The following is a 16,292-nucleotide window of genomic DNA, read 5'->3' as shown; positions in this document are numbered from 1 at the left end:
TGATTGTAAAGGGGAAATGCTGAAGTCTTCATGGAGGCAAAGGGGGAGGAGGGGCTGAGGGGGAGGGGGAATACTGGAGTCTGTATGGAAGCAAAGGGGGAGGAGTAGGAAAGAGAACAAGAATCAAAATAAAGTGAGTTTTCTTTTTTTTTTTTTACTAAGGGTTACGAAGCACAATGTTCTGCTGCACCTGCAGCTTTTTAAAATGGTGCGTGAATCAACATAAGTGCTTTGTGTCATTTTGCAGAAGCGCTTGTGTAAAATATTAGTAAATAACCCTGTATATGTTTATGAACTGAAAAGACTTGGTGAAAGAGGAGAATGTCAGGAAGAGAGAACAGGAAACCGGAGTGGATGGAACAGACCAGAGAATTTAAAGGGAGAAGAGATAAAAGGATAAGGTGAGAAAAAAGAAGTAAAGGTATAAAAATAAGGAAACTCTAGTAGAGCACACTAAATATATAGAAAAGTAGCAAAGAATGTGAGGATGTGGAAGATCAAAAAAGTACAGAGAGAAATTGAGACCTCAGAAGAGCAAAAGAAAAGTATTTAAAGGGAACAAGAAAATGTGTGCTGAATAGTTGTGTCTGTATGAAAGCTGGGCCGTCAAAGCATGTAAGACAGACAGGAGGGAACATGGAGGAGCAAGAAACAAATGCCTAAGAGGGGAAGGTGGAAGATGAGAGGGTCATGGGTCAAGGCCACTGTGAAGAAGAGGGTGAGGAGGAGGAAAGTTTGATCTTGATCCCTCATTGTGCCCTGCTCCTTGGAGGCCCTACCCTGAACCCAATTTTTGCCTGGCCCGGGTACTTGCGCTCTGCTTGTGCGCGCACATCTGGTGGTAAAAGAGGGCAGTCATGTGGCATTAATGGCCCGCTCATCCCCTTTGCAACCAAGCATTAACATCCCACAATTAGCGATAAATGTAATAGCTCCCCACCCTGCAACACCACCCCCACCCAAGTAGTGCAGGAATAAGTGCTGAAAGAGGCGCACCAGCGCTATTTAACATCCCTAAAGACTTTAGACTTCTCAGCTCGCCCAAGTACGGTAGATCTGGGCACTTGGATGTATGGGACCTGAGAGGTATATTGACACAGTAAATTTACAACACTCTCTATTATCCCTATCAGCCATCCTTTTCTCAATCACAACCGTTTTAAACCTTGCCTAATAAATTGTAACACTCCCTCTGGATGCTCAATGTTCAATTACCCATCCACCTCCTTTAACAAACTGTTTACATAAGCCAACCATGGTATTCTTGCTCCATATTCCAAAGTAAGGCAGTCTGTTATCATATATTTGGTGAGTTTGGTGCCATCTTTACTCCATATATTATGCCAGAGTGTGATGGGAGGTTGAGGAAGGTACTGCTAATAGTCTATATAGAAAAAGACTTTCCTGTGTCTGCAACAATTTGCAGTTTGTCAGTCCCCACAGAGGAGGCTCTGTATTTTACACTAGGGATCTGTTTACTTCTGTATATAGTGAGCAGCTCTCTAATGGTCTTCATACCCACTTTTTGTTGCAAACCTAAAAAGGGCTTTTGTGGATCTAATACATTTCAATTTTGCTGCTTCCATATGTGTCCCCCTTTGGCCATTACGGCAAAGGTTCACGCCTGGATACGTACAACCTTTTGTTGCCGCAAGTGCTACTCCCTTTTCTTCTTGGTTCTCCCTTTCCCACATGTCATGGTAGTGGGTATGAGGCCACCTTTAGACCGTGTGGTGTCAGTTGGTATTAAACCTATGAAGCCTAATACCTGGGAATTGCCATAGACACTGTGACAGTTTTAATGTAGTTATTCTGTTTTCATTCCTTGCCTACTGTAAGCTTTTTTTCATCTATAAAAATAAGTGGAAAGTTCCTAGAACATGGGCAGAAATGGGGATATCATCATGACTGATCACTCTGTAAGCTGAATCCTTTTTTGTTTATATTAATGGTGTGATGGAGTACTTATGTATTAAGCAAGGATATACATTACTAATAGTGTGCTGAAAAGTAACCTACACTCACATTTTCACATGTACACTTTGTACACTGATATGATATTATTGACTTTGAAACGATTTTGATATGATCGGTTAAAGTGCATTTTCCTGACTTATGCTAATTGGGCCTCAACTAGGCCCCACTACTATCTTGTCCAAAGTGGATGTCACATTCATTGTATATTTCCGCTGCCTGCAGTCAAGCCAGTCATGTTAGCGTAACTAGTTTGTTCTGGTATATCCGGATGACATTAGGTCAGTGGGTTTGAATCAATATTCACGTAAAGGGTCGGTGCTTAGTTGGTAGAGCTGTTGATCAGGTATTTCTTTGCTCACACCACAATGATTCTGAAGTTTTTATGTTCTTGTGTTGGGACATTTCCTACATAAACTGTTGAATTTGGGGAGAGCTAGAACTCCGAGAGACCTTCCTACGCTACTAGGGATGCTGTCCGATTCCTTACTGATTTTGCTGTACATTTGGGACTTATGGCCTGATTTAGATCTTGGTGGACAGGTTACTCTGTCACATCAGTGATGGCCATCCCTTTCACCAAAATATATAACCCATTATATCCTCTGGGATTTATATTTCTGCAGGTGGGATGTTCGTCTTGGTTGTGACGGTGTAATCCATCCTCAAGATCTAAATCACGCCCTTAGTCTATTTCTGATTTTGCCTATTATTCTGCATTGTCCTATTACTGAGAGCCTTCTTGGCAATTACTTTATGCATTTGACTGAGATTTGTTGCATCTGCTGTTTACTATTTCTGCATTGTACCTTTTAGAATTTTGTAATAAAACTTCATATTTTTCCCCTGAATTCCACTCCAGGACTTTCTTAATGAGTCAGATCTTTCTTAATTGGCTCTATTTTTGTATGAATTTTTATATGTTATATTAGGAACACATCGCCCCATGAAACTAAGGCTAACACCATCCCCGATCGACCCAACCAGTGAACATCTTTTTGAGCTGTAGAATTTAGACGTACAGCACACCCATAGAAATGCCCATTATAGTATGGCCCCTTACAATGTAAGAGTATTGAGGATAAAAATGGAGGCTTAATGTTACATGTGGAGAATGCTGATGTATTTTGTGCCATGCCAGTTTAGTCTTGTAGTAGTCTGAGGGGCTCATTATGATGTCGGTCGGAGTTGCATCTGACTGGCATCAACGCGAACCAGGGACTGACCGAACAACGGTCGGCGTTCCCAACACACAATTACGATATGATCACACATGGTGCAGTCGCAAGCTCACATTTCTCTATGGAAGCTTGGGCTGTGGTCAGAAACCGGCCGCAGCACAAGCTCCCATGGAGAAATGTGAGTTTCTGCTAATCCGGCACCGGGTGGCAGGCACCTCACAGTGCCTGTCACACGGTGCCGGGATTAAAAGGGGGGCACCATGGTGCCCCCCAGCCTCCAATCATAAGACCCTGAGGCATGGGGGCCCTGCTATGGGCCCTCAAAGTCACTTTCCGACAGGCTTTCCATGTCAGAAAGCCCGACATGAAAAGCTTGTCTGTAACCAGCAAAATAATGTCCTCGGTGGAAACGCTTTCCATAGGGGATTATGTTTGGCCTCCGACAGGCTGACAGGCTCCTTAAGCCAGTTGGAAGGCAGTCGGGTCGACCGCCAAGTGTAAACTTTGACCGCCTACATCGTAATTAGGTAGTCAGATTTTAAACCTACAATGTCGGTGAGCCTTAGGCAGAAATGAACATGAGATAAAATCAGGGTCAAACAGTACATAAACTCTAGGATTTGACCATTGATTAGGAGAGGTCTTCTTGCAAGAAATATTGCCAGATGTAACACCAGATTGCCAAGCCTGCTACTCTCAGTTGGAGAGTTGATTCCAGAAGGCATGCAGAAAGTATCGTTCAGTGAGATCATATATTTTTGATTCATCAACAGAACTCTGATAAAGAAGCTAAAGGGCTTTAGCTAAAGCTTAGCATAGAGCTTATAGAAGCTTTAGTAGTTTAGGATGACAAAACTCACTAAAATGCTAAACACATTCATGTTGTTTTCACTGACCATTTCATGTTTATCTGCTGTTATTTTTGCATTCAATGTGGTAACCATTCATGTTTTATGCACTAGACTGAGGATTTTAAAATAAACATTTTAAATGACATGTCCCTGTTTCTTAGTGCTCGCTTTGACTTTGTTATTCATTAACAAAATACTGTCTGGGTAGCCAATATGTCCTTGAACTCCTCTAACATGACTGATAGTCACCAGAAAACACTCCTGCGTAGGATTGCTCCTGTTAGGTCTGTAGTCCAACTGGTTTTCTAATTCAATGCTGGTGCTTTGAACTTAGTCCGTGTATCAGAGGGTTAGAAATTAGACCCCTGCAGCTCTGTAGATCCCCCAGATTTCATATTGGGTGTGTATCTGAGCACCTAAGGGTCAGGAGGCTGGTTGAGACTCGATTGGTGATGACTTTAAACAAAACCTATCGTATTAATGATGTGGGGCTCAGTGACCCATGTGAGAGGGTGAAGGGTGCAAAAGCCGGCCAGTGGTCATGGCTTCTCAAAATATTTAAATAGAAAGCCTGGGTGATTAATTGCATGCCCAATCTTAGGGCAGCCATATCTGGGAAAGCAGACTGTGTAGGGTTCATAATCAAGGAAAGAGGACTCTGCTTACGAACAATTGTTTTTATGTGTTTTAAGAGTAACATTTGTTCATCATTCAATATGATAAGTGTGTTCTCAGGCATGGTCTCAACAAATGAAATGAGGTGAACTGTTAAAGTGGTGGACAAGGCATATTATACCAATATGTTTGTCTCTGAAAGGTGATTGCAATTGTTTAAATGTAGACTTAACATTGCTAGTTACCATATTATACCCCTTAGATCGTAACAGTGAATTCTACTGCATATGTACCACTTTGTTACCAAGGGTGTCAGTAACTTTTAAAACTAAGATCTTTTTTTGACCAAAACGGTTTCCTGTAATGGAATTATAATGTAATCAATATATTTTCCTTAAATAATTGTTTTCATCATATACAGCCTAACAAAATGCTCTTGTTTTACTTAAATGATAACTCCTAGACACATATGAGCGTTGTTTCCAAAAGAATAGTGCAAATAACAGAGGGCCCGATTCACAAAAGTAATCTGAGACAAGAACCTAACTTTACGACTTTCGGTTTTCACCGAAGGCATTTATGAGTGCTAAATTTAGGATTTTGTCTCAGTTAAACTTAAGTTTGGTCTTAAGTTAAACTTAAGACAAACTTAAGTTTAACTGAGACGAAATCCTAGTCATTAAGATTTTGTCTTAGTTAAACTTAAGTTTGTCTTTATGTTAGGATTTTGTCTCAGATTACTTTTGTGAATCGGGCCCAATGTGAGGAAAATAGGAAAGAAATGTATTGTATGTATTAAAGTGCGAAGTTCAAAGTCACAAACATATTTTGCATCATGAATAGAAAATTGTAGATTGTGTACTCACGGGGGTGTCATCTGTCCAGGTAAATCCAGACCCTGGATCCAACATTCGAAGACCAATCCAAAATGGGTCATGGTCACGAGTGTGGGGCCTTGAAAAAAATAATACGTTATTTAAACAGGGTTCATTGTTGCACTGCAAATTTTAACCAAAATAAAGAACTTAATAAAATGTCTGAGGACTTACACATACACAGACCTAGTCTATTTGTCAAGAAACATGTTCAATCCCACAACAGATCCTGCAAAATTCCAACACAAGATTTGATAAACACAAACTAGCATAACCCACCATTAATTTTAGGAAAATGTGGGATTTGCCAACTCTGGAGGAGCCCAATTTTAAACACTGCAATTGTTGATGAGTGTTTTTAGGTTCATGAATGCTATGGATGTGACCTCCAAGTCCATAGTGCTCTCAATCTGGTGCTATGGGCGTGGAGGTGATGTTAAAATGCCAAGGGCAGGGAATCTCTCTGGTGCTAAATCGCTCTGCAGGCTACCGGAGAAAAGCTTCCCCAGGAGCCTGAGGCTGTTTTTGAGTGTTTAATGATGAACACTCACAACTCACAGATGTCATTACATTGAATGTAAAAGTAAAATGAATGCAATCTGCTCATTTCACTTTCACTTACAATAGTGCGCAGGGGCATATCCCAGCCCCCCAGTGCACTGATTTACATGGGAGGAGTATCATTGTAAAGGGGAGAATATCCCCTTTACAATGATGTCTCTCCCTAGTGGATCTGCGCACTTGACCCTGGGGATACGTTTGTGAGGGGTGACTGCCCCCCGGCAATGGACTAGTGCCTCTCCTCTCCCTTGGTCACATCAGTCTTTCTGCCCCCCGGTGAGCAGATTGAGATATTTCCACCAACCAGCTCCCCCGGAGGGGACAACTGATGGGTCAAACAGCCCATCAGACATAAGGGCTAAAACTTTTTTTTAAAGGAGTTGGTGCTTCTGAGATGAACACAGCCATGCCCCCATCTCAAAAAAGAGCAGCGGTCTTTCTGTCCTGCAGAGGTGGGGCAGAGTGGGTGATTTTTGCTCAGTTTGCCTCTCAAAGGGCAGGGGATAGAAAGCCCATGAGACACCACAGATTGAATACACCAGGGAAAAAAAATAAAACAAAGGAGTGGGGATAGCTCACCACACACAGGCCATGTACCCACCCCCAAAAAAGGGCACTGTGATCTTTCTGAAACCCCTTTGGGGCAAATATTAGTGTTTTGCCCCCAATATAGGGAGAATGCCTACTACGCATTTGGGGTGTTAGAAATGGGGGTCGCTAGTTGGCAGAGGTAGATACTTTTGTCCAAATAGGGACCCTTTCTTTTAATCAGGGAAAGGGGGATATACACTCTAGGTAGCCCCTAGTCACCCCCTGGGTAGCTTGGCACGAGCACACAGGTTGATGCCACCACAAATGGACACCACACTGGTTTAGAAAAATAAAGTATCTTTATCTAAACTCAACAAGACCAAAATGACAAAAATCCAACATCCAAGTATTAAAAAAAATGTCTTTCAAAAGGTTTTAGCAACCGAGTCCATAGAAAACTATGGATGCGGGATTTCTTGCAAAGTACCTGTTGTTGCGACAAAATTCACCAACCCAAACAGCTGCATGGATGAGAAGCGTTGAAAAACAAAGAGATGCATCATTCCTGAGACCCTCATGGATGCAATGCGACAGTTTCGCTGTACACAGGGGAGCGATGCGTCGGGTCCAGTCTGTAGATGGAAGCGATGCGCCGATTCTGAGATGACTCCAATCCGCAGGTGATGCATTGGGAAAAACTTGCCGCACAGGGACAATGCATAGAAATCCGTGATGCAGCGGGCGAATGATGCGGCAGCAGGGAGTGGCGCTGTGGAGATCTTTTCAGCCGCGATCCCTTGATGCGTCGATTTTTGCCGCAGGGACATGCGCTGCGTTGGTTTCGGCAGCGGCGCAACAATGCTGGGAGATTCTGCTCACACCATGGCGTTGCATTGCTTTTCCAGCTCCCAACAGCAGAAACAAGCTCCAGAGGCCCAAGACAGTCACAGGCACCTCTTGGCGGGTCAGAACTCCCAGCAAGGAAGTTCAGGGGAGCTTGGGGTGACGTCTTTGTGTTCCCAAGACTTCAAAACAGGAGGCAAGCTCCACTCATGCCCTTGGAGACTTTTCTCAAGCAGGGACACAGCACACAGCAAAGTCCTTCTCCTTTCCTTGGCAGAAAACAGCAACTGCCGGCCAACCCAAGAAACACAGCAAGGGCAGTACTTCTCTGCAGTTTCTCCAGCTCTTCTCCTTGGCAAAGGTTCCTCTTGATTCCAGAAGTAGTCTAAAGTTCAGGGGTTTTACGTCTTATACTTATACCCCAAAATGTCTTTGTTTGTTTGTGCAAGGGTCTCTGAGCCCAGTTCAAACAAGTTCTGTCCTCTCTGGTGCAGCTGCCCGACAGGAGCTGGAGACAGGATTGAGTAAGGCAGACAGGCCCTATTCAGGTGCAAGAGAAACCTCCTCCCACCACTCTAAATTTTGACTGGGACTATTCAGGTGCTAGTGAGAACTCCTCCCCCTACTCTGAATCCAGCCCAGGTCTATTCATCCCAGCCCTGACTCATTCAGGAAAGGCAGGACATACATCAACACCCCCTCGGTGGCTGTCTGAGAGAATGCACCTCCGTAGCCCCCGGTCACTCCAAAATCAGTCATTACACAAACAGGCAGAGGCACACAGAATGGTTAAACAAGAAAATTCCTACTTTCTAAAAGTGGTATTTTCAAGCAGAGAATGTAAGAATCACCCTCACTAAAAGATGCATTTTAACATTTTGAGTTCAGGCATACTAAACTTTATTCAGGAAGGGGTGGGAGCACACTGCTTCACCTCCCAGCACAGTTCACCCCTTAGCATTCTGGTCCATGCAATTCATGGTACATGCTTACTTCAAATTTCACTGGAGTATTCCACCGAAGTTGGTGCAGGTTAGTGCTGTAAATCTGTAGACACGTGTTTCTGGATATAATCCGTCATCAGTACAGAAAAAAATAATTTTATTTGGGATTGCTGAGCAGGCTGCCACAATCTTTTTAGGTCTCAGTACCTCTCAAAGGCGCATCTCCACAAGCTGGTCTGCTCAATGGCTCAAGGGAGCCTTTTCAAACATGCAGGGGTGGGAGAACACTACTCCACCTCCCAGCACAGTTCGCCCCTTAGCATTCTGGTCAATGCAGTTCATGGTACATGCTTACTTCAAATTTCACTGGAGTATTCCACCAAAGTTGGTGCAGGTTAGTGCTGTAAATCTGTAGACAAGTGTTTCTGGATATCATCCGTCGTCAGTACAGATAAAAACTAATTTTATTTGGGATTGCTGAGCAGGCTGCCACAATCTTTTCAGGTCTCAGTACCTCTCACAGGCGCACAGGTGCATCTCCACAAGCTTGTCAGCTCAATGGCTCAAGGGAGCCTTTTCAAACAGGAAGGGGTGGGAGCACACTGCTTCACCTCCCAGCACAGACCAGTATATGTGGGTACCTCTCATATGTACCATTTAATTTGGCGAGTTATTACCTATTAACCAAAATCTCTGTATTGGGGACTTTGGGGCACGCGTCAGTATTGAAGAACGTCATCCAAAGTCAATTAGTGTTTTAGGCTTACCTGTTTTGAAAAGCTACATAAGAAATAAAAGTAAATTACAAATTAGATTTTGCATTATGAGCCTTATCTTAGAGTGCAACAAAATTAAGTACAACAAAGAGGTTAATGGTATATTACAATGCATTATCACAGACGTTTTGAAAACATGAATGCGGCATGCTTAATAGTGGCAGCAATAAACCAATCAAGGTGAGTGAAGGGCCTTACAGCAGCTGTACATTGACTTTCCTTTCTTCGCCTCTAGAGTGAATAGTGAGTAAATCTCCTCCTATTGCTTTGCAAAAATTCCAAGCTTCGGTCCAAGTCTTCCTTTCCCCTTCTTTTTTGGCAAAAACCTGGCAATTAAAAAACATATTTACAATGTTGCAGTTCGTGATACATTTCTATTGTATGATTGAGGTTATGGATAATTTATTTAAAAAAAATCTGCAAAAAGGTCCTTTCTCGTATTTTACCGATGGTTATGAGAAGGAAAACAGGACACAGGTAAGCACAGCTCCCATATTTAATGCTTGTAGAAAGATGAAAACTAGGATATAGTGAAAGAAAATGGCCAAAGATCTAAAGTGGAGCATCAAAGCAGAAAAGTGTTGAGAGAGCATTCTGATGTTGAGTAGTTGTCAAACTGCTTGGGATTTTAACAACAGAGCTACCGCATGGAAGTTAGAACTTTTAGCTTTTACAATTGCCTAGCATTAAACATGTATTTTGTGATAGTTTATATTTATAGGTTAACGAAAAATCTGGTCTTTAAGTGACATCCATGTAAAAAAAATTACACTTTTGCCGCACTTCATTTCACTCACAATACTAACTGCACATATACAGAGACAAGTGTGCTTGATTTTTACCGTGTATTTGTTATAATAATCTTGAAAATCCATAGCATTTTAAATAGTGGATGTCTTATTATTATTCGCCTTAGTGGTACTTCTCAGTGTACTCGAATAAACGCAGGAGTTGAAGGCAATGAGATTTGAACATTTGACCTTCAGCTTCCACTCACTCTGGAATAGGACTAGAATTAAACCAAAGGTGGTCGCAACTCACATAATTTCATGTAATGATTATGTGAAATGTGTTTCACACTCAAAACATTAGCTGAATGGTCCGTTCGGGTGAAAATTTAATTTCAAATTTAATTTTGAGATGATTTCTGGTTTCTCACGTTCAAAACACAGCTGATCCTGTTCAGATTTGTAGTTTTGGGCTAAAAAATCACCCGAACGGTCAGCTTGAAAAAAAAAGTTGCTTGAAATGTTTATTGACCATCCATGTTAAAGGTACTCGCATTCAAAAAAACTGTGGTTTGCATTCATATTTGTAGTTTTGCACTCAAAAATTGCCCAAATGGAACATTCGGCTAAAAAATCTCACATTAACATTTCTCCCAGACGTTATGTGAGGTCGCATAATGGTATAGTCCCTGTAATTGTGCATAAATATTGTTGTGAGAAATTACCAAAATTATGCCAATTACTTTGGCATAGTTAACATTTCACACAGGCCTATAACAAACTAACGAGTTACCTCTTGAGGTATGTCCGCTGTCCAAGTGTATCAATTGAGCAATGTAGCCAGTATGCCATTGGCCCTGGTTCAAGCAAGGGAAATGACCCTTCGACTGCTACTGGGGTAGTAAAATTCAAAAATTATCAGGGTTTATTGGGCTCTTGAGGGCTCGCTGGCCTGGGTACCACTGAACCTGCTGCAACAATTGTAGCTACACCCCTGTATCAACTGGTAAAATAGGATTTAGAATGAGGGCACCTGCTGCATGGATTTGCATGTATGCAAAAAGTCTCCGCATTACACTGCTGGCAATATAGTTTGAGTAGTTCATACAATTGCTGCAGAGAACTATGTGTAATACGCCAGGCACAGGTCAGAAACTTCATAATTTCACATATTAAAATCCTAATAAACACTTAAATAGCTCAGTTTTTGTGTGTGCACACGTGTACGTTCATTTGTGTGCATGTTGAAGTGTTTGTTGCAGGAATCCGGTGTAAGCTGCAGGCCGCAAGTGCCAATCCTGGTAAAATCATTATGTGGGGTTTGCACCCTTTGCTCACATTTTCATTTATCCTCCAAAGAATAAGTTTGAATCCTTTCAGACAAACAAAAGCTGTTATTCTTCTGAAGACTGTAAAATTAGTACCGTTGAATTTGGTATTCATTTCAATAATTTTTAAGTGTCAAAAACAGTTCAGTTTTTATTATGTGTTGTTTTGCCGTTGTGCATATACACAGCTGGCCAAGAATGTAGAAATTGCTGATGAGCTTATGGATGTACCATTTTTGGCATAGTACACCTGCCTCTTTGTTTTCATGCTTTCACATTTTAATTATGTGAAGATGCCTGTGTGGATATGCAACAGCTGGTGCAGTGTTGATCTCACAGCTGCTGTGTTGGACCTGGCATCTTTTGGCGTGTTTCCCTCTGTCTTTTTGCTTTCTGACCTCCTGGTTTTAACACATTTTTTGCTGGTCTAGTATCTCTGTGCACTTTCCCACTTCTGATCAGTGGTGCAAGTGATCCCACTGTAAATTGTGTTATGGATTGGTCTTTCCATGATTGGGTATTTGATTTACTACCTAGTACAGTGCATTGTCTGTGCCAAGGGCCTGTAAATCAAATGCTGCCAGTGGGTCTTCAGCGCTGGTTGTGTTACCCACACAAGCAGCTGTGACTGCCATGTCAACCTGGCAAGTGCATCCACTTGCCAGGCCCCAAACCTTCCCTTTTCTTATATGTAAGGCACCTCTCAGGTAGGCACAAGGTCCCCCATGGGCAGGGTACAGTGTATGTGAAAGGGAGGACATGTACTGGTGTGTGTAACATGTCCTGATAGTGAAATACAGTGTATTTCATTTTTCACTATTGAAAGGCTTTCTGTCCCATAGGATAGAATGGGAGATACTTTGTAACATATAAGTATAACTTCCCATTGGGATAAGATAAAGAAATGGAATTTGGGCTTTCTGAACTCAGAATTTAATAACACATATTTCAGTAAATATGGCTTTTAAATTATGTGTTCGAAAATGCCACCTTAAGAAAGAAGGCATTTTCTCACTTTACCATCCTGTGTGTCTCTGCTGAGTTGTGAATTGACTGTCTGGCTTTGGAGTGAAAGGGGATGGGGATGGGGTTGTGCATACACCTCAGACAGCCAGTCGGGGGGGGGGGGTGGTTGAGGTGGGTCCTGCCTTTCCTGGATGAGTCAGGGCTGGGTTGAATTGACCTGGGCTGCATTTAGAGTAGTGGGAGGAAATTTCCTTGCACCAGAATAGGCCTGGTCTGCCTCACACAATGCTGTCTCCACCGTGTGCCAGGTAGCTAGGCTAGAGAGAACAGAACTGGTTTGGACTAAGCACAGAGACTCTCTGCCACAAGAGAACATAGGGAAAAGTGGTATAAATATTGGGGCCCAGACCCCAGAACTTTAGAACTCTTTTGGACTCAGAAACCTGCCAAGAAGAAGAGCTGGATAAACTGTGAGGAGGAACTTTACTGTGTGCCTTGCTGTGTTGGGCTGCAGTGGCTGCTTCTGTCTTGGCAGAGAAAGGACTGGACTGAACTTTCTGCAACTTCTTTGTTTGAGTTTCTCCAAGGGCTTGAGGTAGAGCTTGCCCCCTGTTCAAGAAGTCTCAGGAACAGCAAAGACTTCAAGTTCATCTGCTACCAACACTGGGAACTGTGTGTTTTGTGCTGCAACAGCAGAAAAAGCATCCCTATGCCATCACAGATGCCACTGCCAGCTCCGTGTCCTGAAGGCACCGCAGAGGGCAACGCTACACTTTGAACTGCAACCCTGGTCTCCCCAATGCAGCCATTTGACACCGCCACCAAGCCGCAGCTTGCACTGTGACCAGTGGACACCACACTTTGCATCGCTTCGCTTTACCCCGCCGCCTTGGTAATCCCAGATGATGCCAATCCATGCCAACATCTACGCCGCTGCTTGCACTGGGGTTCCAGGGTACAGCTCATAAGTAACACAAGGTACCACCCTTGAGGGCACTGCACGCCACACTTCGCACCACAGCCCTGATGCCGCCGAGGCCAGTGCTCCTGACTTCAACTGTGAGGTGTTTGATATGCAATGTGTGTGACTTCAAGGGCATGAAGACGCCTGCACCGACCTCCGGAACCGATGCCTGCTGATGCGGCTCTTCAGAGCTCACCATCAGGTTCCCAACGCCCTGCATTTCAAAAAGGTACTGTTTTGCAGGTCTTCCTAACACTGTAGCTAGCCCACTATGCCGCGGTCAGCCAGAACTATTTGAACTTGTTGTTCAGGATGCTGTCATAGTGCCCAAACAGAGCAATCGACTTCAAGGAACTGTATTTTAAGACTATTTTTTAGTATTGGAAATGGGTGGTTCTGGGGGGTGGTACACTCTATGCAGCCTTTGTTGATTTAAAGGCGGCATTCGACCTAGTCCCAAGAGATAGGCTGTGGAGAGCGCTCCACGAGCAGGGTATCCCACCAGAACTGCTTGCGGTTCTGATAAGTCTACATGAAAATAACTATGCGCAGGTCAGATGGGGTAACCAGAGTCAGGTGACCGCCAGATTTCCAAAGGAAAGGGGTGTGCGGCAAGGGTGCGTGCTGGCACCCACATTATTTACATTATTTATAAATAGAGTCACGGATTATTTTAGGGACTCTACTACTGATCCACCCAAACAGAATGGTATCCCCGTCCCCCTGTTAATGTTTGCCGACGATACCCTCCTATTGTCTAAGACTCAGGAAGCGCTTCAGAAGGCAATAGATTGCTTTGAAAAATTCTGTTATGACTACGGCCTCTCTGTTAATGATTCTAAAACCAAATTTATGACTATGCACAGGTATAGGAACATTAGGGGCAGAGTCTCTATGAATGGGGAACCATTAGAGCAGACTGATAGCTTTAGCTACCTGGGCATTACACTGGGTTCTAGGTTACAGTGGAAGCCGCATGTGGCCCATCTAATCTCCAAGCACGCACAACTATCTGGTGCCCTTTTAAGAGAATTTAAGATGTCAGCCACTAAACCCGTAGCCCCAGTATTAAGAATTTATGACTCTAAAGTAAGATCCTCCATGCTATATGGAGCGGAACTGTGGGGGTCGTCTAATATAGCAGGTTTACAAAAAGCACACAATAAATTTCTCTGCAGTATAATAGGGCTTCCACTTTCCACACCACTTGTACCTCTGCGCATGGATCTGGGCTGTCAGAGTCTGGAAAATATCTGCAGATTTAGACCAGTTGCCTACTGGAGAAGACTGTGGGTGACCCCAGAATTGCATCATTATGCGCTAGCACTTCTGGAAACACGTGATATGGACACTGGGGGTAAAATTTTATGGTTTAGAAAGGTTAAAATTCTTCTTAAATCACTAGGTTTGGGTGATCTTTGCGATAATCCTCAGGAGGCATTATTTCCAAACAAACAACAGTTAAAAGAGGTCTACTGGTCATTCATATCCCAGGAGGAGTTTCAGTCACACACTGCCCCATCGCATACTAGGGTTTTTTTTGAGCTGAAACACACTCCTAGGTATGAGTTGTACTGGGATTTGATCACTATGCTCCATGATAGGAAATTATTCCATCAGTTTAGGGTAGGTACCCTCCCATTGAATAAGGTTACCTGTAAATGGGCATCTAGTAAAAGTGACCAAATGTGCCCTTTCTGTACAACACACCCGGAATCCATAGCTCATGTTTTGTTTATCTGCCCAGAATACAAGGCTCCCCGTCATAAATGGATTAGAGCAGTCTGCATTCAAAAGGGTATCATGACAGGGATTACTGCACTGAGAATATTTCAAACTGACTGTTCGGAAACAATGGTGATAGCGATAGCTAAATTTTTCAAATGGATGTGGATAATAAGAGCTGGGAAACTGAAAGCTCTCCAGTCGCCAAAAGCTTATCCAGTATAATTGTGGTATTCTTATTTTTATTACTAAAGTTTTAGCATGTTTTTATGGAAGACAGATATTTATTTTTTTAATTGGGAGAGAAGGAATATTAATTATGTAGTGAACTCAAATCCTGCGGTTCTCGGTTTCAGTGGTATGCTTTCTGTGTATAACTTAAATGTGTAGCTCTAATGGATGTGCTTGATGATATATTGTGTTTTTTATTTCTTTTTATATATCTGATGATGAAATGTGTTTTTAAATTTGTCTTTTATGACAATATGTAGAAATAAAGACTGAATAAGTAAGTATTGATATTTCTGACAACTGTATAGTGGATTTTTTTATTGTTTTTGTTCTTCTTTGCACAGATTGAATATTGGTTATTTTTTCTAACACTGGTGTGGTGTCCTTTTGTAGTGTTGTCACTGTATTACTGTTGGTTATGTGCAAATGCTTCACAAACTGCCTCTGAGAAAAACCTGACTGCTCATGCCAAGCTACCAATGCGGTGAGCAGGGGTATTTTAGAAGTGCATCCCCCTCATCCTGATTAGGAAGAAGGTCCATACTTGGACAGGGTAATAACCTGCCAACTAAAGACCCCCATTTCTAACATGCTGTAACAGAAAAACGCTCCAACTCTAAAGGACAGCCTGTCACCTCAGCCCCATCCAACCAAGACTTTGAATCTGATACCAGCTCTCTAAAGTACCTTTTTAGGCATTGTACTCCTGCTTGTTTGCTTTGATGCACTGTAAGCATCATCAGTTCCAACAGGGGCATGGACCCCAGGTCTAGCCCTGTTTTCACTTAGTGATCTTTTTTTTAATTTTTGTGCACCTCAATATGAACAAAAAGCCAGAGATAGTGTGTTGAAATCATTCTACTTATGTGCCATGAACCACCATCAGTCAAGACCGTGCACTTCAAATATTTTCTATTAACAAAATCTGTTTCAGTTGCCTCTACTAAGGTAATCAATGTTAGAAATCAATGTAAGTGGGACATTGCTTATGCAACAGATGTAACCTTTTCTTCACAGGAAAAGTGGGAGCTGCATCTAAGTTGGCAGGGCCATATTATGACTTTGAGCAGAAGTTCGATTGGCGTCTCTCGTGCATTAAAATATGGCCTCAGAGCATCCAGGAATGAGTTTGAGGTAAGGACTGAGGTTTGAGGACAGCATAGTGGCACATGTTCACTGGTTCAACAGGATCCCATTGC

At 42.6% G+C, this 16,292-nt stretch overlaps 1 protein-coding gene across 1 annotated transcript in view; it reads right to left on the bottom strand.

Moving 5' to 3' along the window:
* The window catches only part of LOC146789395 (macrophage mannose receptor 1-like), a 742,402-nt gene that overhangs the window by 509,370 nt on the left and 216,740 nt on the right, over positions 1-16,292 (bottom strand). The window contains exons 13-14 of the mRNA XM_085631522.1: positions 9,350-9,477; positions 5,488-5,575 (exon numbers count right to left, since the gene is read on the bottom strand). Of these exons, the coding sequence (XP_085487648.1) occupies positions 5,488-5,575; positions 9,350-9,477 (216 nt within the window). The remainder of the gene's footprint in view (positions 1-5,487; positions 5,576-9,349; positions 9,478-16,292) is intronic.

This window comes from Triturus cristatus, chromosome 10 (genome assembly GCF_964204655.1).
Source record: "Triturus cristatus chromosome 10, aTriCri1.1, whole genome shotgun sequence".
Classification (NCBI taxonomy): Eukaryota; Metazoa; Chordata; class Amphibia; order Caudata; family Salamandridae; genus Triturus; species Triturus cristatus.
Note: the sequence above shows the minus strand (reverse complement) of the source record. Positions and strands in the feature narration are given on the sequence as shown.